The 19,856-nt window shown below is 38.4% G+C and overlaps 1 protein-coding gene, 2 long non-coding RNA genes and 1 pseudogene across 4 annotated transcripts; 3 read left to right on the plus strand and 1 right to left on the minus strand.

Moving 5' to 3' along the window:
- The first annotated feature begins 3,332 nt into the window (after nt 1-3,332).
- Nucleotides 3,333-6,572, plus strand: LOC109705676 (annotated as a pseudogene).
- A 436-nt stretch (nt 6,573-7,008) lies between these two features.
- LOC109705672 lies at nt 7,009-11,281 on the plus strand. The gene is made up of 4 exons (XM_020226422.1): nt 7,009-7,019; nt 7,668-7,680; nt 10,398-10,760; nt 11,246-11,281. Exons 1-4 carry the CDS (start codon nt 7,009-7,011, stop codon nt 11,279-11,281), a joined length of 423 nt encoding a protein of 140 aa, XP_020082011.1.
- Nucleotides 11,282-11,327: 46 nt separating this feature from the next.
- On the minus strand, nt 11,328-12,838 carry LOC109705668. Of its 2 annotated transcripts, XR_002214836.1 has the most exons (6): nt 12,654-12,838; nt 12,464-12,576; nt 12,282-12,381; nt 12,124-12,196; nt 11,956-12,040; nt 11,328-11,473 (listed from the first exon to the last, which is right to left on the minus strand). It is a non-coding gene; the product is annotated as an uncharacterized LOC109705668 (long non-coding RNA). The 2 variants fall into 2 exon arrangements; XR_002214835.1 differs by having other exon boundaries at nt 12,464-12,838.
- A 532-nt stretch (nt 12,839-13,370) lies between these two features.
- On the plus strand, nt 13,371-14,491 carry LOC109705669. Its single transcript, XR_002214837.1, has 2 exons — nt 13,371-13,521; nt 14,277-14,491. It is a non-coding gene; the product is annotated as an uncharacterized LOC109705669 (long non-coding RNA).
- The last annotated feature ends 5,365 nt before the right edge of the window (nt 14,492-19,856 follow it).

Below are 19,856 nucleotides of genomic sequence, written 5' to 3' on the forward strand. Positions count from 1 at the left end.
CCTACTATATATAAATGTCAATAGGCCGGATTCAGCACGGACTTTTAAAAATTCGAATCCGAACCTGACTTCAAGCTTGAAATCTGAATTGGAATCGGAATCCGAACCCGAACCCGAACCCAATGGATTTTCAATATCCATATCCAAACCCAAATCCGATAAAAATTTCAAAACCCGAACCCGAACTCAAATCCGAAACAATTATTTCTCTTTTCAATATTTCAAAATATATTACATTAAATTTAAAATTTTAAAATATAAATTCAAATATAATATCAAATGTTTATATACATATTACATATAATAAAAAATAAATTTGGGTTTGGTTCGGGTTCAGATTTGGGTTGGATTTGGTCAAAATTGATATCCAAAATGTCGATGGTTATAGAAACTCGAAATTTTACCGCAACCGGAATTTAAACGGAGCGACTTTATTCAATGCTAAACGGATATGAATATGGATATTAAAAATAAAAATTCGATGGATATAGATTTGGATATCAATTTTGACCGAATCAAACCCGAATCTGAACCTGAACAAAACCCAAATTTATTTTTTATTAGCTCCTTCGGCAGGAGTTGTAATCAGAGCTCTCACCGAACCAAACTACCCCCTTTAATGTCCTCCTTCCGCTGCCTCGTTTCCTCCGCCGCCACCATTCTCCTCCCTCCGCCGTCCGCCGGAGCCGGCGCCGCCGCCCGCAGCGGCAGAGCCGCCCTCCCGCTTTTCCGCGCCGCCGCCGCCAGAGATCCCATCTCTTCCATCCGAAAACCCTGCCCCCTCCGCCGCCGCCGCCGCCGCATTGTCGGAGAGCGCACCCCATCCTCCCCATTCCGACGACCACGTAAGGTTGTATCTCTCGCCCCTTCTTGCTTACCTACTCTCCTTGGATAGCATTGCGCCGAAATCAAATCTCAAGAGAAACTCGATTGATTCCGGTTCAGAAGAATTCAACATTTCTCCTTGAATTATTGTCTGTTTGATGATGATGATGATGAAGATGATGATAATAGATGGACAATCATTCCAATGTGCTTACCCTTTCTCACTGTAATGCGTGCATGAACTGATTAAAATGGCTCCGTATTATAACGTACCTAAAACTATGGACTATTTTGAGTTAGCTATCCAACCTTTCAATTGGCTTGATTTGAGCCGGTCGAAGACACTTAGACTTCAACATTTGAATGCATCGTTTATCGTTGCAGGTTTAGCTAGTATATTTCGCACAATTCTGTTTGTTTAAATTTTGGCGTCAGAGTACTGTTGGCTGACCCAAATCTAATAAATTGAAAGGTTCGGTAGTAAAATCAAAATTTTAGAAGGTTGAGTAGGCGATTCGAAATAGCCATAGTAAAAGTAAGTTTTGTGCGTTTTAACCCATCGTATATTGTGAAGCATTCATTTGCCTCTGAAAGCTTAAGCTACTGGATTATGGTGTTCTTATGTTTTATGCTATACCCTTCCTCTCGACATTTTAATGGGCCTGAGTATATCAACATATATCAGCTACCCAGCATTCCAGGGAACCCGTGGAAATAATCCTTTCTATAGAAAGAAAGCTAATATGACTCTTTTTACGATTTCCTATTCATGTTGATTGGGGAAAAACAAAACATTACAAAGAGAAGCATCATAAAGATGCTACAAGGACCTCAACTGTCAAAAACAAACATACCCCTCATGTCCACCAAAAAAAAAAAGTTGACTAGCCCGTGCATTCTCAACAAATCCTAAGGCAATCTAACAGAAGTTCCTGCAACAAAAAAAAAAAAAGTGAGTAGACTATAAGATCACTACCCATCGAGGATCAATAGAAGTTCTTGCAGCAAAAGGGCAGCTAGCCAGCCTATCGTTCGAGGTCGAGACCTCCTGCCATCACCATCACCTCCGTAAGGATGTCAGGTAGGATGGTAAAACTTCGGGATTTTTAGTTCAATAGTCCTCTTCTAAAATTTATTTTAAAAATAAACCTATTAAAATTTTATTTGTAGATATAGTCTTATAAAAGCGGTGAATGATTCACCGCTTTCTTTCTTTTTCTCCCTTTTTATTATAATTCTACGATGGTAAAAGCGGTGAATGGTTCACCGCTTTTATTATTTTTCTACTGCTAAATAGAAGTTATGAATGCGGTGAATCATTCACCGCATTTAAAGGTCTATTTTTATAATTATTTTTTTAAGAAAACTATTTTTATAATTATAAAAATCGATAGGATTAGTTATAAAAAATATTCTAAAACTTCACTCTTGACTAATATGGTGAAGTGTCTCGAGAGAGAGAGAGGGCCTAAGGTAATGGGAGTGGCGGGGGCATCTAAGGTCACCGATGTAGTTTCTTGTCGAAATTGGAGAATGGGGGCCTCAGAGGAGAGGGTAGGATTATCGGGTGCAGCCGGGTGATGGAACAGCCCGGGAGAGAAAGGAGCATGGTCAAAGGAGTTATTTCATTATACAATCATTTGGGCTCTCTCTCCAAGGAATTGTTGCAGTTGTCAATATCATTTTCACCACTACAAATTCATGAATTATATTGAAAATGCTTTGTCAGTTTAGAACCATCATTTTAACATAAAAGGTATTGGACAAATTTGTCCCTAGCTACACCTAATTATATATAGTAGTGTGCTATTATGTGCGGCTAATGAAGTCATGTCTCATTGAAAAATGACGTGTTTATAATTTAGTTTATGGATGTTCTTTTTTTTCTTGTCTACTTTAGTTTTTTTTTTTTTAATTCAATATCATATGGGTCTTTTGTTCATTTTTGTCGATTAAAACCAAAATAGTATATTATTTTTTTTTTTTTTCATGATCTATCTTTACTTTGCTTTGTTTAATCAGTATGATTTTACTATTTTTGTTGCTTTGTTTGTTGCACTTAATTAGTTTCAATTATTATGCGTCCAACTGTATTTGCAATATTTTAAAGGCAAAAAATCCTTGAATTAATTAAAAAGGTATTAAGGATTACTGATGGGCAAAATGGAAATTCCATGAATTTTTAGGCAGTTTGTTAGCAATATAGCCGTTTTTAATACTTTCCCTATATTAGAGGGGTAATTTTGATATTGACAATTTTTCAAGAGGTGGTTTCTATGTATTTATGTAATGAAGAATTGGTCAAGGTGTATAATATGAATTATCCCTTAAGAAGATTATTTTTGGCCAATAGATATGATAATAGCAAATAAAACTCACTAATTTTGAGAAAACTTGAATTTCAGTCCCCTAGATTTCTAACATTTGAGGCAGCCAAAAAGATGTGGTAGCAAAGAATACAGATGAAGTTATTTCATAAATTGATGCCATATTTTGGATTTATAGTAGCTCATGTGAATAATCAAGGGAGGGTTTTCTCCTCTCCCCCCCCCCTATTGTAAGGAATAAGTTGTATGCATTTGGTATTTTATCTTGAATATGAAGAGCTCTAGTTTATTATTCTAATTATAACTTTAGAGATTATCACAATTTTTCAAAATGGGGAGGATGGTCAGTCATTTGATCTTCTCATGTTTGTTGTAATTTCTAGCCTAGACCAACTTTTGTAATAATGATCGGAATGTAATCAAATATTTTTTCTTCTTTGGCCTAGCACCTAAAGCATCTTCGTACACCAAAAAGTAGAAGCTTTTAAAACCCAGGTATTTGACCAAAAAAAAGGAAAATTGGTGTGTCCAGAAGCTGAAAGGAGCTTTAGATACCAAAAGTTGAAGCTCCTCTGAAAAAATGTTACTGATCCCTCAAACAGCAGCAGCCAAACAACACTTTTCTAGACGCTCTAGCTGCCAGCCCAACAGGCTTTTGCCCTTTTTCATGGCATGTCTCTTCCTCTCTTACGCATCATGCTTATCATTCAGGGAGGATAAGTTCTTTGAAGTGGAGCTTAAAGTCCGAGACTATGAACTTGACCAGTATGGAGTTGTTAACAATGCAGTCTACGCTAGCTATTGTCAGCATGGTGAGGCTCCTCTTCAATAACTTGTCACTAGAATATCCCAACTTTAAAGGCTAAACTAGTACTCAATGTAATTTGTTTCAAATGTATGGAGACTCCATTTATCTTAATTTTGACTTGTTTCAATCAATTGAATTGGTAGTCTCCGTAAACTTAACTTCTCCAATCGCTACCGGAGAACTGGTTGTTTACTATTAACTAAATCCATGTTTTTTATAAACTGAAAAGTAGTTAGGGCTGTAAATTTCAATGGAGTTCTTATTGATTTAATGAAATCACCAATCCAATTGACTAAAGTAAGTGAAATAAAAAACAAATCAATGTTGAGGGGGTGTCGTTCAGAAAAATTAGAAGTTTAGGGTCTTATTTCAAATAGGCCTACAGTTTAGGGGGCCATCACAGATGTTATCATGTTTCTTTCTTCCTGATGAATTGATTTCTCTTGGCACCTCCGAACGCTGAATCATCAAGTAATTAGATATGCTAGGGTCTTTCGCTGATTAAAGGTTTATATATTCAGCTATAGCTGAAATGGGAATGAAGCATGTTATTCAAGTTTAATTTCGTAAAAATTTACTTTGTTGTCCTGACATTTCACATGACTACTCATTTTTTTTCTTTTACTGTTTTCTAAGATCAAGTAGATTTGGATGGCACTATGGAATGCTCTATATCTATTACACGTTGAACCTGATCAGTGTTTCACGTGGCAGACTTAATCAGATTCAACAAATTTCATCTGCCAATGATTTTTTCTGCTCTATTGATTTTCTACCTTCCCTAAAATGAGTTGGACTGATTTCTCTCTTTTTCAGTTCTGTTTTTAGAGTTTCTTTTGTCAGTGAAATTGCAAACTACCAAGATTGATCAATTAGAACACATGACTTCATTCTTCTTTGTTGTTGTACTTACATCTGATTCTGCTTTCTTTTTACTTCTCTTTGATCCATTATAGTTAAATTAGTGCTTAGTTAAACCATCAAAAATATATAGAATAATATATTACCATCATACAAGCCATTTTCTGATAAGATAGAAGAAATTTATACTTTGGGTTATTCACATAAAATCAAGCTTTTAGAAAATTCTTTCCCAACTCCTGGTTGTTTAATTAGAAAAAAACATGCTGAAATATCTGGTAGTATATTTCAAATATAGTTTACTTGCCAGAAAAGACTAAGTAGAAAAAGCTATAATAGTTAAAAGTTCCTATTCTCTTACTGGATATATCTAGGACCTGCAATTTCTAAAATTTTCAGCCATTGACCATGGGATCAGTTTCTGTTCGGAATAACTTTCTTTTTGAAAATATCTCATTCAATACTCGTTGAAATTGATCAGGTCGTCATGAGTTACTTGAACATGTTGGACTCAACACTGATGCGGTAGCTCGAAGCGGAGACTCATTTGCACTTTCAGAGTTGCACCTAAAATTTTATGCACCTTTGAGAGTATGACCGTGCCTTCCAATTTGATCTCATCTTGAAATGTTTGCAATTTTGAAAATTTTGAGACTATTCTTTGGAATTTTAGCTACATTTAGCTCACCGGAGGGTTTGTTGTAACTCCTTTAAACTCTTGTGACCATAAAACTCAAAGCAGCTACTTGTGTTGTGTACACGACCCATGAATTATTTAAGAGTTAGACGTACCAGAGCCACCTGAACTTCCGCCTATTTGTAGATAGTCATCTAAACTTTCAAATTTTCATATTTCCAACCTAAACTTTCAAAATTTTGCAATTGACGGTCTAGGTTTATATTTAGACAATTTGAAGTGACTAACATTAGTCAAATGATCGAACAATAACAAAGGACACATACCGACTAGATAGAAGGGTCTTGTGCGTATATCAAAATCTAATCTTAAGAATAAAAATTGATTTTTATTAGTTGGTTTTTTAGAAATTAAATGTGATAATTATGATCAATTTCACCACCATAGTGATTTGTGGTATGAAAAGAGTCATCTATATCACCGGCCTGCCTTGTTTATTGTTTGTTGAGCAATTGGCTAATGTTAATCAATATAATATAGATGAAATATGGATCTAGATTGCTAATTGCAAAATTTTGAAAGTTTGAGTGGTAAATGTAAAATTTTGCATGTTTAGTGGCTATCTGAAATGGACCAAAGTTCGAAAGGTTCTGGTGCACTTAACTCATTATTTAACTTGGGACATCTTTTCTCTTACTGGGGCTTTGAAAGAAATGCTTTTTGAACGAGCATTTATAGCTATTTTACGTAGTATCATACCAAAATCTTTTAGCTACAGTTAGAAGCAGAAGCTTCCAGGTAAGAACTGCTGCTTCCCGCCATTAAATAGTTTATTTGCTGGTTAGTTTGTCTTCAACTTCTATAGTAGAGAAGCTTCCAGAAGAAGCACTTTGTGTTAAATGATTTTCCTTCATTTGCCAGAGTGGTGATAGGTTCGTTGTGAAGGTGAGGGTTGCAGGCATCTGAGGGGCGCGTATATTTATCGAGCACTTCATTTGTAAGCTTCCGGATAAAGCGGTTTGTGCAGACTCATTTCTTTTCTCCTTTTCATAAATTTAACACTTATTTGTATCACTTTTTTGTTCCCTTTCCTTTTTTCAACTCCAATGCTATGTAATTAAATGTGTTGGCCGATGAATTCTCCATTCCTGTTATTGCTAGTTATCTTATAAACTCGAACTTTTCAAAAATGAAGAAGCGGAAAAAAAAAATAATGATTTAAAAACCAGGTCGAATGGCGACCCGAAAATATTACTGGGTCAAGGGTCACACCACCGATTGAACCAGTGACGTCAGTATGACATCATAAATATTTCATTATTTTTTAAAATTTTATTATGTACAAAAATATGTATATATTACATCATAAAATACTAATTTCTAAACCAAATTAAGTGAAGTTAAGTTTTCAAGTTTCACTTTTTATAAGACTAATCTATGCTAATAGAAATAAAATCAACTAAGTTGATTTTAAGCCATTGGATTTTAATATGACTTGATCAAAAAAAATCCGGCCGGTTTGATTAAAATCGGACCGATTCACTGGCTCGATGGTTGAACTGTAAGTTCCATCGGTTCAAAGTGATTTTTTGACATATCGAGTTCAAAGGGTTAAATCGAACTATTTTATAGATTGGGTCACAGTCGAACGGTCAACTGGTTCAATCATTGAAAAAAGTTGCTAACCAAATTTCAGTTATTTTTGGTTAACAAACCTAAGATTGCAAAAAATGTATCGAATATGAAGAAATAAAATAAAAAATTAAATTAAATTAAATAACTGGTGCCAAACATTGCTTTGTTATCTCACTTCTTTTTTTTGTTTTCAGCTTATTTTGGAAGCTACAGGCACAGTGGTTTGCCTCAACAAGAGTTGTCGGCCCACTCGCATACCGTCAGAGTTTTCGTCGAAACTATTGCAGTTTTCCTCATCTAAGGGTTCATAGTGATTTTTTTTCTGTTTCCAATTAAATTGAGAAAGCCTGTAAAATTTTTGGAATTTCTATTTAGATAACATCATGGATTTTTTTCCATTTTTTTTCTACAACTGTTGTTGTGGAGTTTTTATATTGGTTTTTAACCTTGTTGTAATTCAAAGAGTGGTTATACTTTGAACGGTTGGAGACAAGTAGCGATCAGGTTTAATAAATCTCACTGTCAACACGATAATCAACTCTATTAATGACATTATTCTTTTTCATTATTGCAGGTGTAGTGAAATTGTATTGCTTTGTTTGTGGCTCAAGTTTACTTTTATAGGGGTTGAATGTTTCATCGGTTTATACTATTTCGGAGATGCATGTCCTAAATTTAAAGTTTGGAATGAGAAATTTGCTTTCGAAGGCTATTAAAAACTTGTATATTCTTGGTACTAGACTACTTATGACTCCTATCATGTGTGGAAATGACAAAATCTTCTAGCTAATGGTGTTATAATATTCTTGCTAGTTGGGAGTCTGATAATTCTGCTACTTTGCTAACATCTCTTACACTTTTCCAACTTTGAGTTGTATAATAACTATTTGAATATTTTGAATAGAAATTATATAGGATTTTGTTGTACTACAAACTGCAAAAGGAACAACCCCGTTGGGGTGAGCTTTGATTTGCAATTTGCCTCTTTAATGGTTTTGCATATTTTTTTACTTCGTCACTCTGTAATTTAGGATGCACTTACTATCCTTTAATTTTATCTTTGTATCACCACAGTATATTTTTCCATCCATTAGAGGGTGTAACGAGCCGTACACACGAGTTGACTCGCTAAAGTATCGAGCCGAAAAATTCAGTTCGGTGTTTCGTCTCGTTTATATACGAGCCAAACACGAGCCGGCTCACGAGCTAGCCAACGAATAATAAGTTAAAGAATTAGATGAATATATATAAAAAAATAAACTTATAAAATCTTATCCATTAGATTTTGATCTATTAGTTGAAACTTTACATATAAAAGAATCTTTTTATAATTGAGTTCGCCTTTATATTTTATTTTACTAAAATAAATAATAAAAATATATATTATAATAATATTTATTTAATATATATAAATTAAATTAAATAAATTATATAAATATAAATATATGTATTCGAGTTGTTATCGACGCGAACACGACGAGCTCATCGACCCCAAGCCGTGTTAGGCTCTTTAATAACGAGCGAAAAATTCAGCTCTGTTTGCTCGTTTATTAAAGTTTATTAAAGAGCGATTGATCTCGAGCTCATTTCGAGCCGAACCACGAGCTGGCTCGCAACAACGAGCTGGATTGCCACCCTTACATCCGATAATGTATACTTTATCATTCTCGTGATTTGTAAATGTACTACTTTATTATTCGGATAACTCTGTTTATGAGTAGAATCCTTGTACTAAAATAAATTAAATATAATTTACAGCTTAAACAAGCATGATAAGCATATAAATCCATTTCAGGCAAACAAATACCGAAGCCTTTCAATTTTAGTTGAAAATTAACTTTATAGTAAACTAATGCTGCGGGTAAAGCAGGATTAAGCTCGGGGGCTTAAGAATATATAATACATTTATTAAAACAGATTATTATCAAATAAATTATAACAAAAGTTCGATGTACAAAAAGTACAAATTTAAAAAATTTCAAAGTCAAAATTATGCTTGATGCTTCTCTAATATGAAATTGTCCATAATTGAGGAATCGATAGAGAATTCTCAGTAATTTTTTTTTTCAATATGTATGAATTATAGAGAACTTCTCAGCCTACAACTTTTCGATAATTTATAGAAGGCCCGCAACATCTTGGTCCCCAAAAGACTAGAATTTATTATATTCTAAATTTACTGTTCTAATTATTTCTTATTAGGACTGATATGTAAATTTTCAAAATAAACGAAACGTGTAGCGTGCTACCTAGCGGTGTAAACGAGCCGAACACGAGCGAGCTGAGGTCGGCTCGTGTTTGGCTCGTTTCATAAACGAGTCGAATACGAGCTGGTCATAAGAATTTAAAAGAATTAGAAAGAATCTATATATAGGAAATAAATTTATAAAATTTTATCTATTATACATTGAAATTTTACATATAAATGAATTATTTTATAATTGAGTTTGACTTTATATTTAGGTTGGGCTAAAAATCAAATTATATATATATATATATATATATATATATATATATAGTCGAGCTGTTATCGAGCCGAACATTATAACTCCAACAAAATTCTGCTTATTTATATAGCAATAATCCAATAGCTAGTGTCTAGTCAATCTTGACACCAATTTTTTAAAAATTTCTGTAAAAGCTTGATTAATTGCACATCTGGCCCAACATCAACAAGCCAGATACTCTTAAAAGAGGCTATAGACATCGTCATGTGTGAGGTCAAGATAATCCTAAACATGGAGAACGATGTTGAGCATGATGAGATTAGGCTTAAACACGACGAGTGCACATACGGGAGAAGAGGTCAAGAATCAAATTGAAAAAAAAAAGGGTAAAAAAATTTGTGAATAAAAATAAAACTCCGAGCAATCAGATAGTAAAACTAAAATATCAAAAATTTAGATTTCTTTTTATGATACAAGCCAACCCTAAGTTAACCCCTTTATTTTTGTCTTTTCATATGAAGTCGGTGAGAGTGGTTAGTCAGCTGCCGACTCCAACTAACTGAAGTCGTTATATCCCGCCATTTCCTCACCGACTTCTTCAACTTGCTGAAGTCGTTATGTTTTACATTTCGGCGCCGACTCCTCCACCAACTTTTCCCTAATGAACCACATTTCATCAACTTAATTATATAGGCATATAAACACTTCCTCATCCCCTTCTCTCTCTCTCTCTCTCTCTCATATTCAAGAAGAGGAGGAGGAGGAGGAGGAGGAGATCTTAAAGAACACAACATATATACATGTATATGTATATATACATAGATGATGGAATACTACTACATCTCTTCTTATAGTAGCAGCAACAAGAAGCAGCTCGACCGCCTCCTCCGCCGGTCCCGACCACCACCACCGACGATGGCGACGCTCTCGCTGCTGCCGCCTCCGCCGCGCCATCTCACGCGAGCGGGAAGAGCGAGAAGAGCTCGTCGACGGAGATGCTGATGCGAATGGCGGCGTCGGCGTCGGCAGCCGCGATTGCCTCCGGGGGCGCTCCGCCGTGCCGGCGCCGGCCACCGGCCCGGTCATCCTTCGGCAGCTACGGCGGAGTCGGTGACTGCCCCCCCACCCCCTCCTCCCCCTTCTGTAGCCCTCTGGCGAGCTCGGCCGCCTCGTCCTCCGCCGCCAGTGGCGGCGACTCCTCCTTCGCCACCCCCTACCAGGTTCTTTTATTATTATTATTTTTCGCTCTCTCTCTCTCTCTCTTGAGCATGCAAGTTTTTTCTTTATTTCTTTAATATTTTATGCGTATTTCTTTAATTTTTAATGCGCCATGCAATAATGAATCTTATTATTTTGGAGTGTTAAATGTAAATATTAAAACACCATTATTTACTAGTTTAAATTTTTGAACAAAAGATTATTTGTATAATTTAACATAGCATAAATAGATAAAAATATTGTACGTATGTACATATTTATTATACGTACGCATTTACAGGATTATTTTGAATGGAGAAAAGTAAAAAAAAAAAATGATGCTTAATGAAGATACTCGTAAAAAACACATGAACATGACTTGGTTTCTTGTAATTTTTTTAATATTTTTTAATCAGTTATTAAAAAATAAAAAAAAGAATTTACTAAAACAAACTTGTGGATTCTTTTAATTTTAATCAGTCAGAAATTTTTTGAAAAACAAATGCAGATCGATGCCATGCAAATTAGAATATTTGCAAAATAAATGTTTAAAAGAAGGACCACTTTTCAGAAAATTTTTNATAAAAGGTGATTCAAAGACTTCGGATAGCACCACCCACCTGTAGTGGTGTCAAACACTAGGATCTCACGTCTCGAAGTGTGTCGACAACAAGCTCTCGCGACTCAGTGCAAATAGAGCTAGAACGGCCTCTACCGTAATTAGCGCGTCGTCGACCTGTCGGAATGTCAATTTAGACTTTTGGACAAGTTTACTTCTCATTTAAACAAGTATAAAAGAGATTGGACTTGAGTCCTTTCTCATATTTTTCAATTTAGCCTTTCAACTCCAAGTATTTCAGTATATGTATATACTATCCTATATACATTCACATCAGCTCAATGCTGGTTTCAGCATTAAGTTGAAATCTGGTCTTATACTGAATTTTCAGGAGTTCATCTCTTATCTGTTTCCCTGGCAGCTCCACCATACAGAAATCAGGATGAATTTACCCTCATTCTCATTTAAAACTAGAGCTAATCAAAATCAACTTTACTCTAGCCTCTTCTAATCCGAAATTCACCAAATCTAATACTCCATTTAACTAATCCCAATTCCAATAGTTGATAGAGTTCAATGCTGAATTTCAGCTCATATCAACTCTATATCAACTTCTTTACATAGCAAGGGAGGTCATTTAGAGCAGATTTCAGTTTTACCTCAATCAAAAGCCTTCAATAGGTTTGCTCTCAGCTGAAGCTTCCACTTGGTAGCTCCAAATCTAAATTTTCAGCAGCCAATATGCTTCATCAAGTCAATTAACTCCATTATTAGCTCGATTTATAGTTTTGAATCTTCCTTAAATCAGGGAGGGATATTATTCTTACCCGAAACTGAACCCAAGTCCTCTTCTCTGCTGATTTCTTGTTTAAACACTCAATCCGACCATACTTCTCAAATCTGTTAGTTCAAACAGCAGGAACTCTTAATTTGATCTCTTCTAAGGCAACAAATTTGATTGTAATCCACCATAGAATGGATTTACCTTAATTTGATGCTAACTTAGCTTGCTCACTGCATCAAATAATCCACCCTTGCATTTCGGCAGCACCAAGAACACACCAACTTAACTTCAGCTCCCAAATCTGAAATTTCAGCATTCAACCACTTTAAACTTAATCCTTTTGTAGTTGTAATTAATTCTCAGCTGAGGGGCAAGTTGCTTACCTTAATTAAGTATTATGCCAGGTTACATCAACTCCACTAGCATCCTCTCTCAGCTCGGCTACTCCACCAAGCCGAAGACACCAAGTCGGCCAATCCTAATCAGCTCTCAAATCCTGACAGCAAGAGTTCTTCCTTTAACTCTTCTCTAAGTAGCTAGCTTCAATATAAATCAGGTAAGGATTTAACTTACTTTAATTTTTGAAGCTTCTCCAATTAACTCCCTGCTTGAATCAGGTCTCACAACCTCAGCCTTCAAATCCCCCAAACTGCCACTTCAAACTCCTCAACCTTGATTTAGTCTAGAGAGAGAAGAAGAAGAAAAAAAAAAAATGAAAGAAAGAGAGAGAAGAGAGGTTCTGATCCTTAGACAGGTGTAAACAACCAGGGGGGAGGTGATAAGGTTGGAATTTTGCAACTTAGCCCATCAAAACTCTAAAATTGCATTGCAATCTGCCCCAGCCCGTAATTGCTGTACCGGTACAAGAATCTGTACCGGTACAGGTCAGCAGCAGCAGCAGTTCACAGCAGCTGCTTCTCCAGCCCTTTTCTCTGTTTCTAGCCAATCTAATCCTCTTCAATTATTTTTAGAACACACCAAAGATCCTTCCAAAGCTACCAAATTAATTTGGAAGCATTCCATTTCAAATTTGGCATCAATTTGACCATTTTTGACCAAATTGACCGAAAATTTCAGCACTAAAGTAACTTCGACAATTAGAGTTCTTTGCCACTTCGATTCTATTCAAGCTTATTCTCACACATCCAAAACCTATCAATGGATGTTCTCAAGCTACTAATTAGGTTTAGAAATGCTTAATTTCCATTTTAACATTATTGTGACTACTTTAATCACAATTAGCTTATAAGCAAAATTCAATCTCTTTTATACTTGTTTAAATGAGAAGTAAACTTGTCCAAAAGTCTAAATTGACATTCCGACAGGTCGACGACGCGCTAATTACGGTAGAGGCCGTTCTAGCTCTATTTGCACTGAGTCGCGAGAGCTTGTTGTCGACACACTTCGAGACGTGAGATCCTAGTGTTTGACACCACTACAGGTGGATGGTACTATCCGAAGTCTTTGAATCACCTTTTATGTCTATGATTTTCCATTGAGCATTTTTATTTTGTAGTCATGCATGAAAGGTAATGGCATTGTGGAAGTAATATGTGAATATGTGAATGCTTAGCAATATTGAGAAAATATGAACTTAGAATATGGACATAGAACCCTACGAATGCATGGACTATAACAATAGTGAACTTGGTGACATTCTAACTAGAGAATTGGATAGCATTGAAAAATGAAAGTGTGAAACTAGCATAAAGAGCTAGCTAGAGTTAAATCGTGGCATGGCCAGTTATTGAATCCTCTAAAGGAGGATCAGATCTTACTCACATAGTCTGTTTTAGCTTGGTGGTGGTCGCTCCCCCAAGGTAGTGCGCTCCGGAGTGGTCACTTGATGGGCTAAAGTATTTGCCCTTGGACTAAAGCATCTGTCCAGCAGACGGTCCCGTCGGGAGGCAGCTTAGGGCCCGCCAGGGATTGAGTTGGTGAGCTATAGTTAACCAAATGGTTAGCTAGATTGATCGAGTATTGGTACACTACAGCATGCATGCATACTTATAGTTTTCATATATTATGTCTTTCAGCTTTGTACAGGCATTGTAGTAGTTACATGTTTAGTTGGTTACTATCTGTTTACTTTTCTTGCCTACATATGCCTGAGTAGACCTAGTGGGTGAGTCGGCGAGGTCGGCGGCCGAACCCACTGAAAACTTTTCTGTAGTCCTCACACCACTAACCATACAGGTTCCAGTGCGAGCGTTGTGGCCGAGAATCGTGGCAAGAGCCCCGCAGTCTAGCTAGCAGACACCAGTGTTTAGTGGTATACCATTTTGAGTTCAGGTGAGACATTTTGATGTACAGAGATATGTAAATAAATGTATTAAAGAGCATGTAAATACTTAAATGTTTCAGTTATTCGGTTCAGTGTGAAAGTTTTAAATTACAGTGAATTTTCAGTATAGCTAGCTTACTATCACTTGTGTGTGTTGCTTGCCCTCGTGCAAGCCATGTATATTGAAATGTTATCCTGGGAATTGTTTATTTTTTTATACATGTACTCGTTGTTGTTGAGCCTTGGGCGGACAGAGGAGGTTATGTCCGTTCGGCATCTGTGTACGGGCCCGGATTGACCAAATTGGCGATAACGGGACGTGACATAAACACTTCCTCATCCCCCTCTCTCTCTCTCTCTCTCTCTCTCTCTCTCATATTCAAGAAGAAGAAGAAGAGGAGGAGGAGATCTTAAAGAACACAACATATATACATATATATGTATATATACATAGATGATGGAATACTACTATATCTCTTCTTGTAGTAGCAGCAACAGAAGCAGCTCGACCGCCTCCTCCGCCGGTCCCCGACCACCACCACCGATGATGGCGACGCTCTCGCTGCTGCCGCCTCCGCCACGCCATCTCACGCGAGCGGGAAGAGCGAGAAGAGCTCGACGACGGAGATGCTGATGCTAATGGCGGCGTCGGTGTCGGCAGCCGCAATTGCCTCCGGGGGCGCTCCGCCGCGCCGGAGCCGACCGCCGGCCCGGTCATCGTTCGGCAGCTGCGGCGGCGTGTGGAGCGTCGATGACTGCCCCCCCACCCCCTCCTCCCCCTTCTGTAGCCCTCTGGCGAGCTCGGCCGCCTCCTCCTCCGTCGCCAGCGGCGGCGACTGTTACGGCCGAGTCCTCGACCAGAAAGAAGGCAGTAATTAGGGCTAAGTAGAAGTATAGCTGAGGAGCGGTGGACAGGGGATGAACGGAGGCGGTGGAGATAAGCTAGAGGATCGGGCAGCATTGAGGGTGGATCGGGCGTAACATGCGAACCCAAGAACCGCCGAACAGTGGATCATGCGGTTAAGGCCATCCGATAACCGTTTACCCGATTAACTAGCTGTTAGTAGGCTGGGCCAGGCCATTCTCTTGCAATTGGGTCATTGGCGGTCCAACACTAGAAATACACTCTTTTCGTTTCATTTCCCTATTTTGTAATAATTACATTTTGGTCCTCAGACTAGTAGTATAAATAGCATTAAGCTGAATTTGTAATGAGATGATTTTGAAATAAGATCCCAAATTCTCCCCTATCTCTCTTCTTCTTCCTCATCTCCTTCCCTCTCGTACTCTCTTTGCTATTCCCCTGTCTCTTCTAATTCCCTCTCACTTCTCAGATCTAGATCTAGCTCACGACATCTTCTCACAGCTGATACCAAATCGGATAAGGATTCAGCTACAATCTGAATCCCATCACTTCCAATCCTCAATTCTCGGCTAGAACCTCATCGGATTGAGGAATTGGATCAGGTAAATCACTCATCATCCCATTTGGCCTTCCTACAATCGGAATTGCGGTTGCGTAAACGGTCAGGATCCTTACAATTTGGTATCAGAGCGGTTTAGATCCCAGGGATCGGTACAGCGCAGTCGCAGGGACTCCGGTTTTACAAACTGTTGAATCCGACGTCGACGCAGCTACCCGTGCTTCTAGGGTCGCCTCTGGGTGATCCTGGACAGAGGGGGCTGCTGTAAGAACCTTCCCCGGTTCTTGAACTCACAGAATTGGCAGGGAAATTAAACACCCCCCATCTGTTCGAGTTCCCACCTGGTGCATGCAACCTTCTTGCAGGTGGATCCCGCCAGAGATTGAGCAAAAATTGGGTCTGCAAAAGGTAACCGATTCAAATTCGTGAGCAAGACAATGGCTGAGGGAACCCGTTTGAAGCTACTTGATGAACATGTCCACGTGCTGGAGAAGCAGATGCAAGAGTTAGCTGCAGGTAATGAGAGGAAATTTGAATCGCTAGCAAGTCGGATGGAGGCGATACGTACCAAAGGGCAGTCCCGTTATGACGATTGGAAGAGAGAGTCTGCGAACACCTCCAAAAAGCTAGAACAAATGATGGAGTTGTTGACCAACTTACCACAAACTGCGTCCACGAGAGGAGCTACATCCTCCATCAGTGTAGAGGATCGAGGTATATTGCAAAATCCATCTGTTTATCATACTAAGGAAGATAGTAATATGCAGTCAACAATAAATAGATCAGGGATCCAATTTTCGTACCCCAAGTTAAAGTTTCCTATGTTTATGAGTGACAATCCGAGAAGCTGGGTTAGAAGATGCGAGAAGTATTTTGAAATCTATAATATCAAGGAGCATCAGAAAATGGAGTTAGTTGCAATGCATTTGGATGATAAGGCGGATACCTGGTTTCAAGGATATTTAGCGGAGAAGGGGCTGGTTAAGTGGGCAGTATTCTCTGAAGAAATCTGCAGGAGGTTTGACACTAAAGGGCTAGTTGATGTCGTGGAGGAATTTAATAAGCTGGTGCAAACAGGAACAGTGGATGAATACCAGGAGCAATTCGAGGATCTTAGAGCAAGGCTACTTATTACTGATTCTCAATTCTCTTTGGATTATTTCCTTTCGAGTTTCTTAAGTGGACTAAAAGATGAGTTCAAATCTGCTGTCAAGATGTTGTATCCACGAACGCTAACCCAAGCCTTCGAACAGGCCAAATTGCAAGAACAGACTATAGCTGCTATGATGAAAAAGAGTAAGCAAATGCTCCGAGTGCCAGGGATCACCAATTCTCCAAGCAGTTACAAGGGTATAGGTTCGGCAACATCAGGAAGAGCCTTTGACACCACCAGGAACCCACCTTCACTGCAGAGAAGGTATTCCCTAACCGCCAACTGATCGAGCAGAGAAGAGCAGCAGGGCTATGTTTCAAATGTGGGGACAAGTATAGTCCTGGCCATACATGCAAGCCGCAAGCAATGAATGCCATACAAGCATCATCTGAGGTGACAGAAGTATTTGATGAACTTAGCCTGCAGGAAATAGAAGGAGAAAAAGGGACTGATGCTGAAGAAGAGGAGTTGGGATTATCAGTGCATGCCTTGAGCGCCGAAAACAGCCAAGGTACCATAAAAATACAAAGAGAGAGCCAGGAAAAACTTTGTCGATTTTAGTTGACACAGGAAGTACTCACAGTTTTATTGATATTGGGGTAGCCAAGGAAACAAAAGCAAGCATATCAACCACCACTCTACTATGGGTAACTGTTGCAAATGGTCAAAAGGTGTTGAGCAAGCTTAAATGACCAATTATATTTGGGAAATGCAAAGTGAGAAGTATTCAGCGGACCTACGAGTAATAAGGCTTGAAGGGTCCAGTATGATTTTAGGAATTGACTGGTTGAAGGCTCACGGACCAGTCACCTTTGACTACGAGATCAATACAATTATCATCACCAAGGGGGATAAGAAGGTCCACCTCAGAGGCATTTCCGACAAGGCAAAATTGCAAAACATCACAGCTAAACAACTTCAGCAATAACTTCAAGAAGGGAGTTGCTATGCAATAGCTCAATGGATCTCGCCAGACGCAGGCAAGGAAGAAAACATACCTGTATCTATCCAAGCTATTTTACAAGAATATGAGGATGTCTTCCAAGAGCCACAGGGATTACCTCCGACCAGAAGCCAGGATCACAGAATAACGCTGCTACCAGATTCTCGACCAGTTAACATTCGGCCTTATAGGTACACTTTTGAGCAGAAGAATGAAATGGAGAGGCAAATTAGAGGAATGCTGCAAACAGGAATAATCCAGCCTAGCCATAGCCCCTACGCCTCGCCGGTTCTTTTAGTTAAAAAGAAAGATGGCACTTGGAGGTTTTGTGTCGATTACAGACAACTGAACAAGCTCACAATGAAGGATAAGTACCCTATACCCATAATTGAAGATCTGCTTGATAAGTTGGGGGGAGCCAGCTATTTCTCAAAGATTGACTTAAGGTCAGAATATCATCAAATCCGCATGCATCCCAGCAATATGCCCAAGATAGCCTTTAGAACTCATATCGGCCACTATGAGTTTAGGGTTATGCCCTTCGGACTTACTAACGCGCCGGCCACGTTTCAAGCCATAATGAATGAAGTCTTTGATCAGTATTTGAGAAGGTTCGTCTTAGTGTTCTTTGACGATATTTTAATATATAGCAAGACATTGGAAAAGCATGCGGAGCACTTGAAGAAGGTATTGGGCTTACTGCGGGATAACAACTTGTGTGCTAAGAGAACTAAGTGTTTTTTTGGGCAAAAACAGGTGGACTACTTAGGCTTTGTCATTACTGATAAGGGGGTGTCGACGGATCCAAGTAAAATAGAGGCAATGCTCCAATGGCCGATACCCAGATCTGTGAAGGAATTGAGGGGATTCTTAGGACTTACTGACTATTACCATAAATTTGTGAAAGGGTATGGAGTTAAGAGTAAACCTCTAACTAAACACCTAAAGAAGGATAACTTTAAATGGAATAAGGAAGCCACCCTGGCATTTCAGGGATTGAAGAAAGCAATGTCAGAAACCCCTGTTCTAGCCATGCCAGATTATTCAAAGCCCTTCGAGGTCGAAGCCGACGCTAGCGGCCAAGGAATTGGGGCAGTGTTAAGCCAAGATGGGAGACCCGTAGCCTATATAAGTAAGGCGATCAGTAAAAAGAATATGGGACTCTCAACATATGAAAAGGAGTTCCTCGCCATTTTAACAGCAGTCAGGAAATGGCGCCATTTTCTGAGCTTAAAGCCTTTTATCATCAAGACAGACCACGAGAGCCTGAAGTTTTTATTAGAGCAAAGAATCAACACTGCTATCCAACAAAAAGGTATGTTCAAGCTCATGGGTCTAGATTATATCATTCAATATAGAAAAGGGAAAGAAAATCGAGCTGCCGACGCATTGTCTAGGATGGGATTAGAAGAAGGAGCCTTACAGGCCACCACTGGGGTTATACCAGAATAGGTCACAGAAGTAATCAGAAGTTATGAAACAGATGATCACTGTAAAACAATTGGCTGCTACTCTTGTTCTCCAGGCCACAGACAAGGAACCTTACACTTATAAGCAAGGGTTAATCAGATACAAAGGGAGGTTGTATATTGGAGGGGATAAAAAATTAAAGAAGAAAATATTAAAGGAGATGCATGATTCTCCTTTGGGGGGGCACTCTGGAAGGCAACACACTTACAAAAGAGTGAAGCAGGTATTCTACTGGCCAAAATTAAAAGAAGATGTGAAGCAGTACGTAGAAGAGTGTGAAGTATGCTTAAAAAACAAATCAGATAATTCAATGTATGCCGGCCTACTACAACCATTACCAATCCCCACGCGAACATGGAGTGAGATCAGTATGGACTTCATCGAAGGGTTACCCAAATCCGATGGTAAAGATTCTATCTTGGTGGTAGTAGATAGATTATCTAAATATGGGCACTTCATTGCGTTAACTCATCCTTACACAGCCATAGAGGTGGCCAGAATT

Source organism: Ananas comosus, unplaced genomic scaffold (assembly GCF_001540865.1).
Source record: "Ananas comosus cultivar F153 unplaced genomic scaffold, ASM154086v1, whole genome shotgun sequence".
NCBI lineage: Eukaryota > Viridiplantae > Streptophyta > Magnoliopsida > Poales > Bromeliaceae > Ananas > Ananas comosus.

Excerpts from the sequence above, each read along its gene's own strand:
- LOC109705672 (XM_020226422.1), top strand. Across the intron at positions 10,761-11,245 it reads CCTTCGCCACCCCCTACCAG|ATCGATGCCATGCAAATTAG; the intron begins GTTCTTTTATTA and ends AAACAAATGCAG.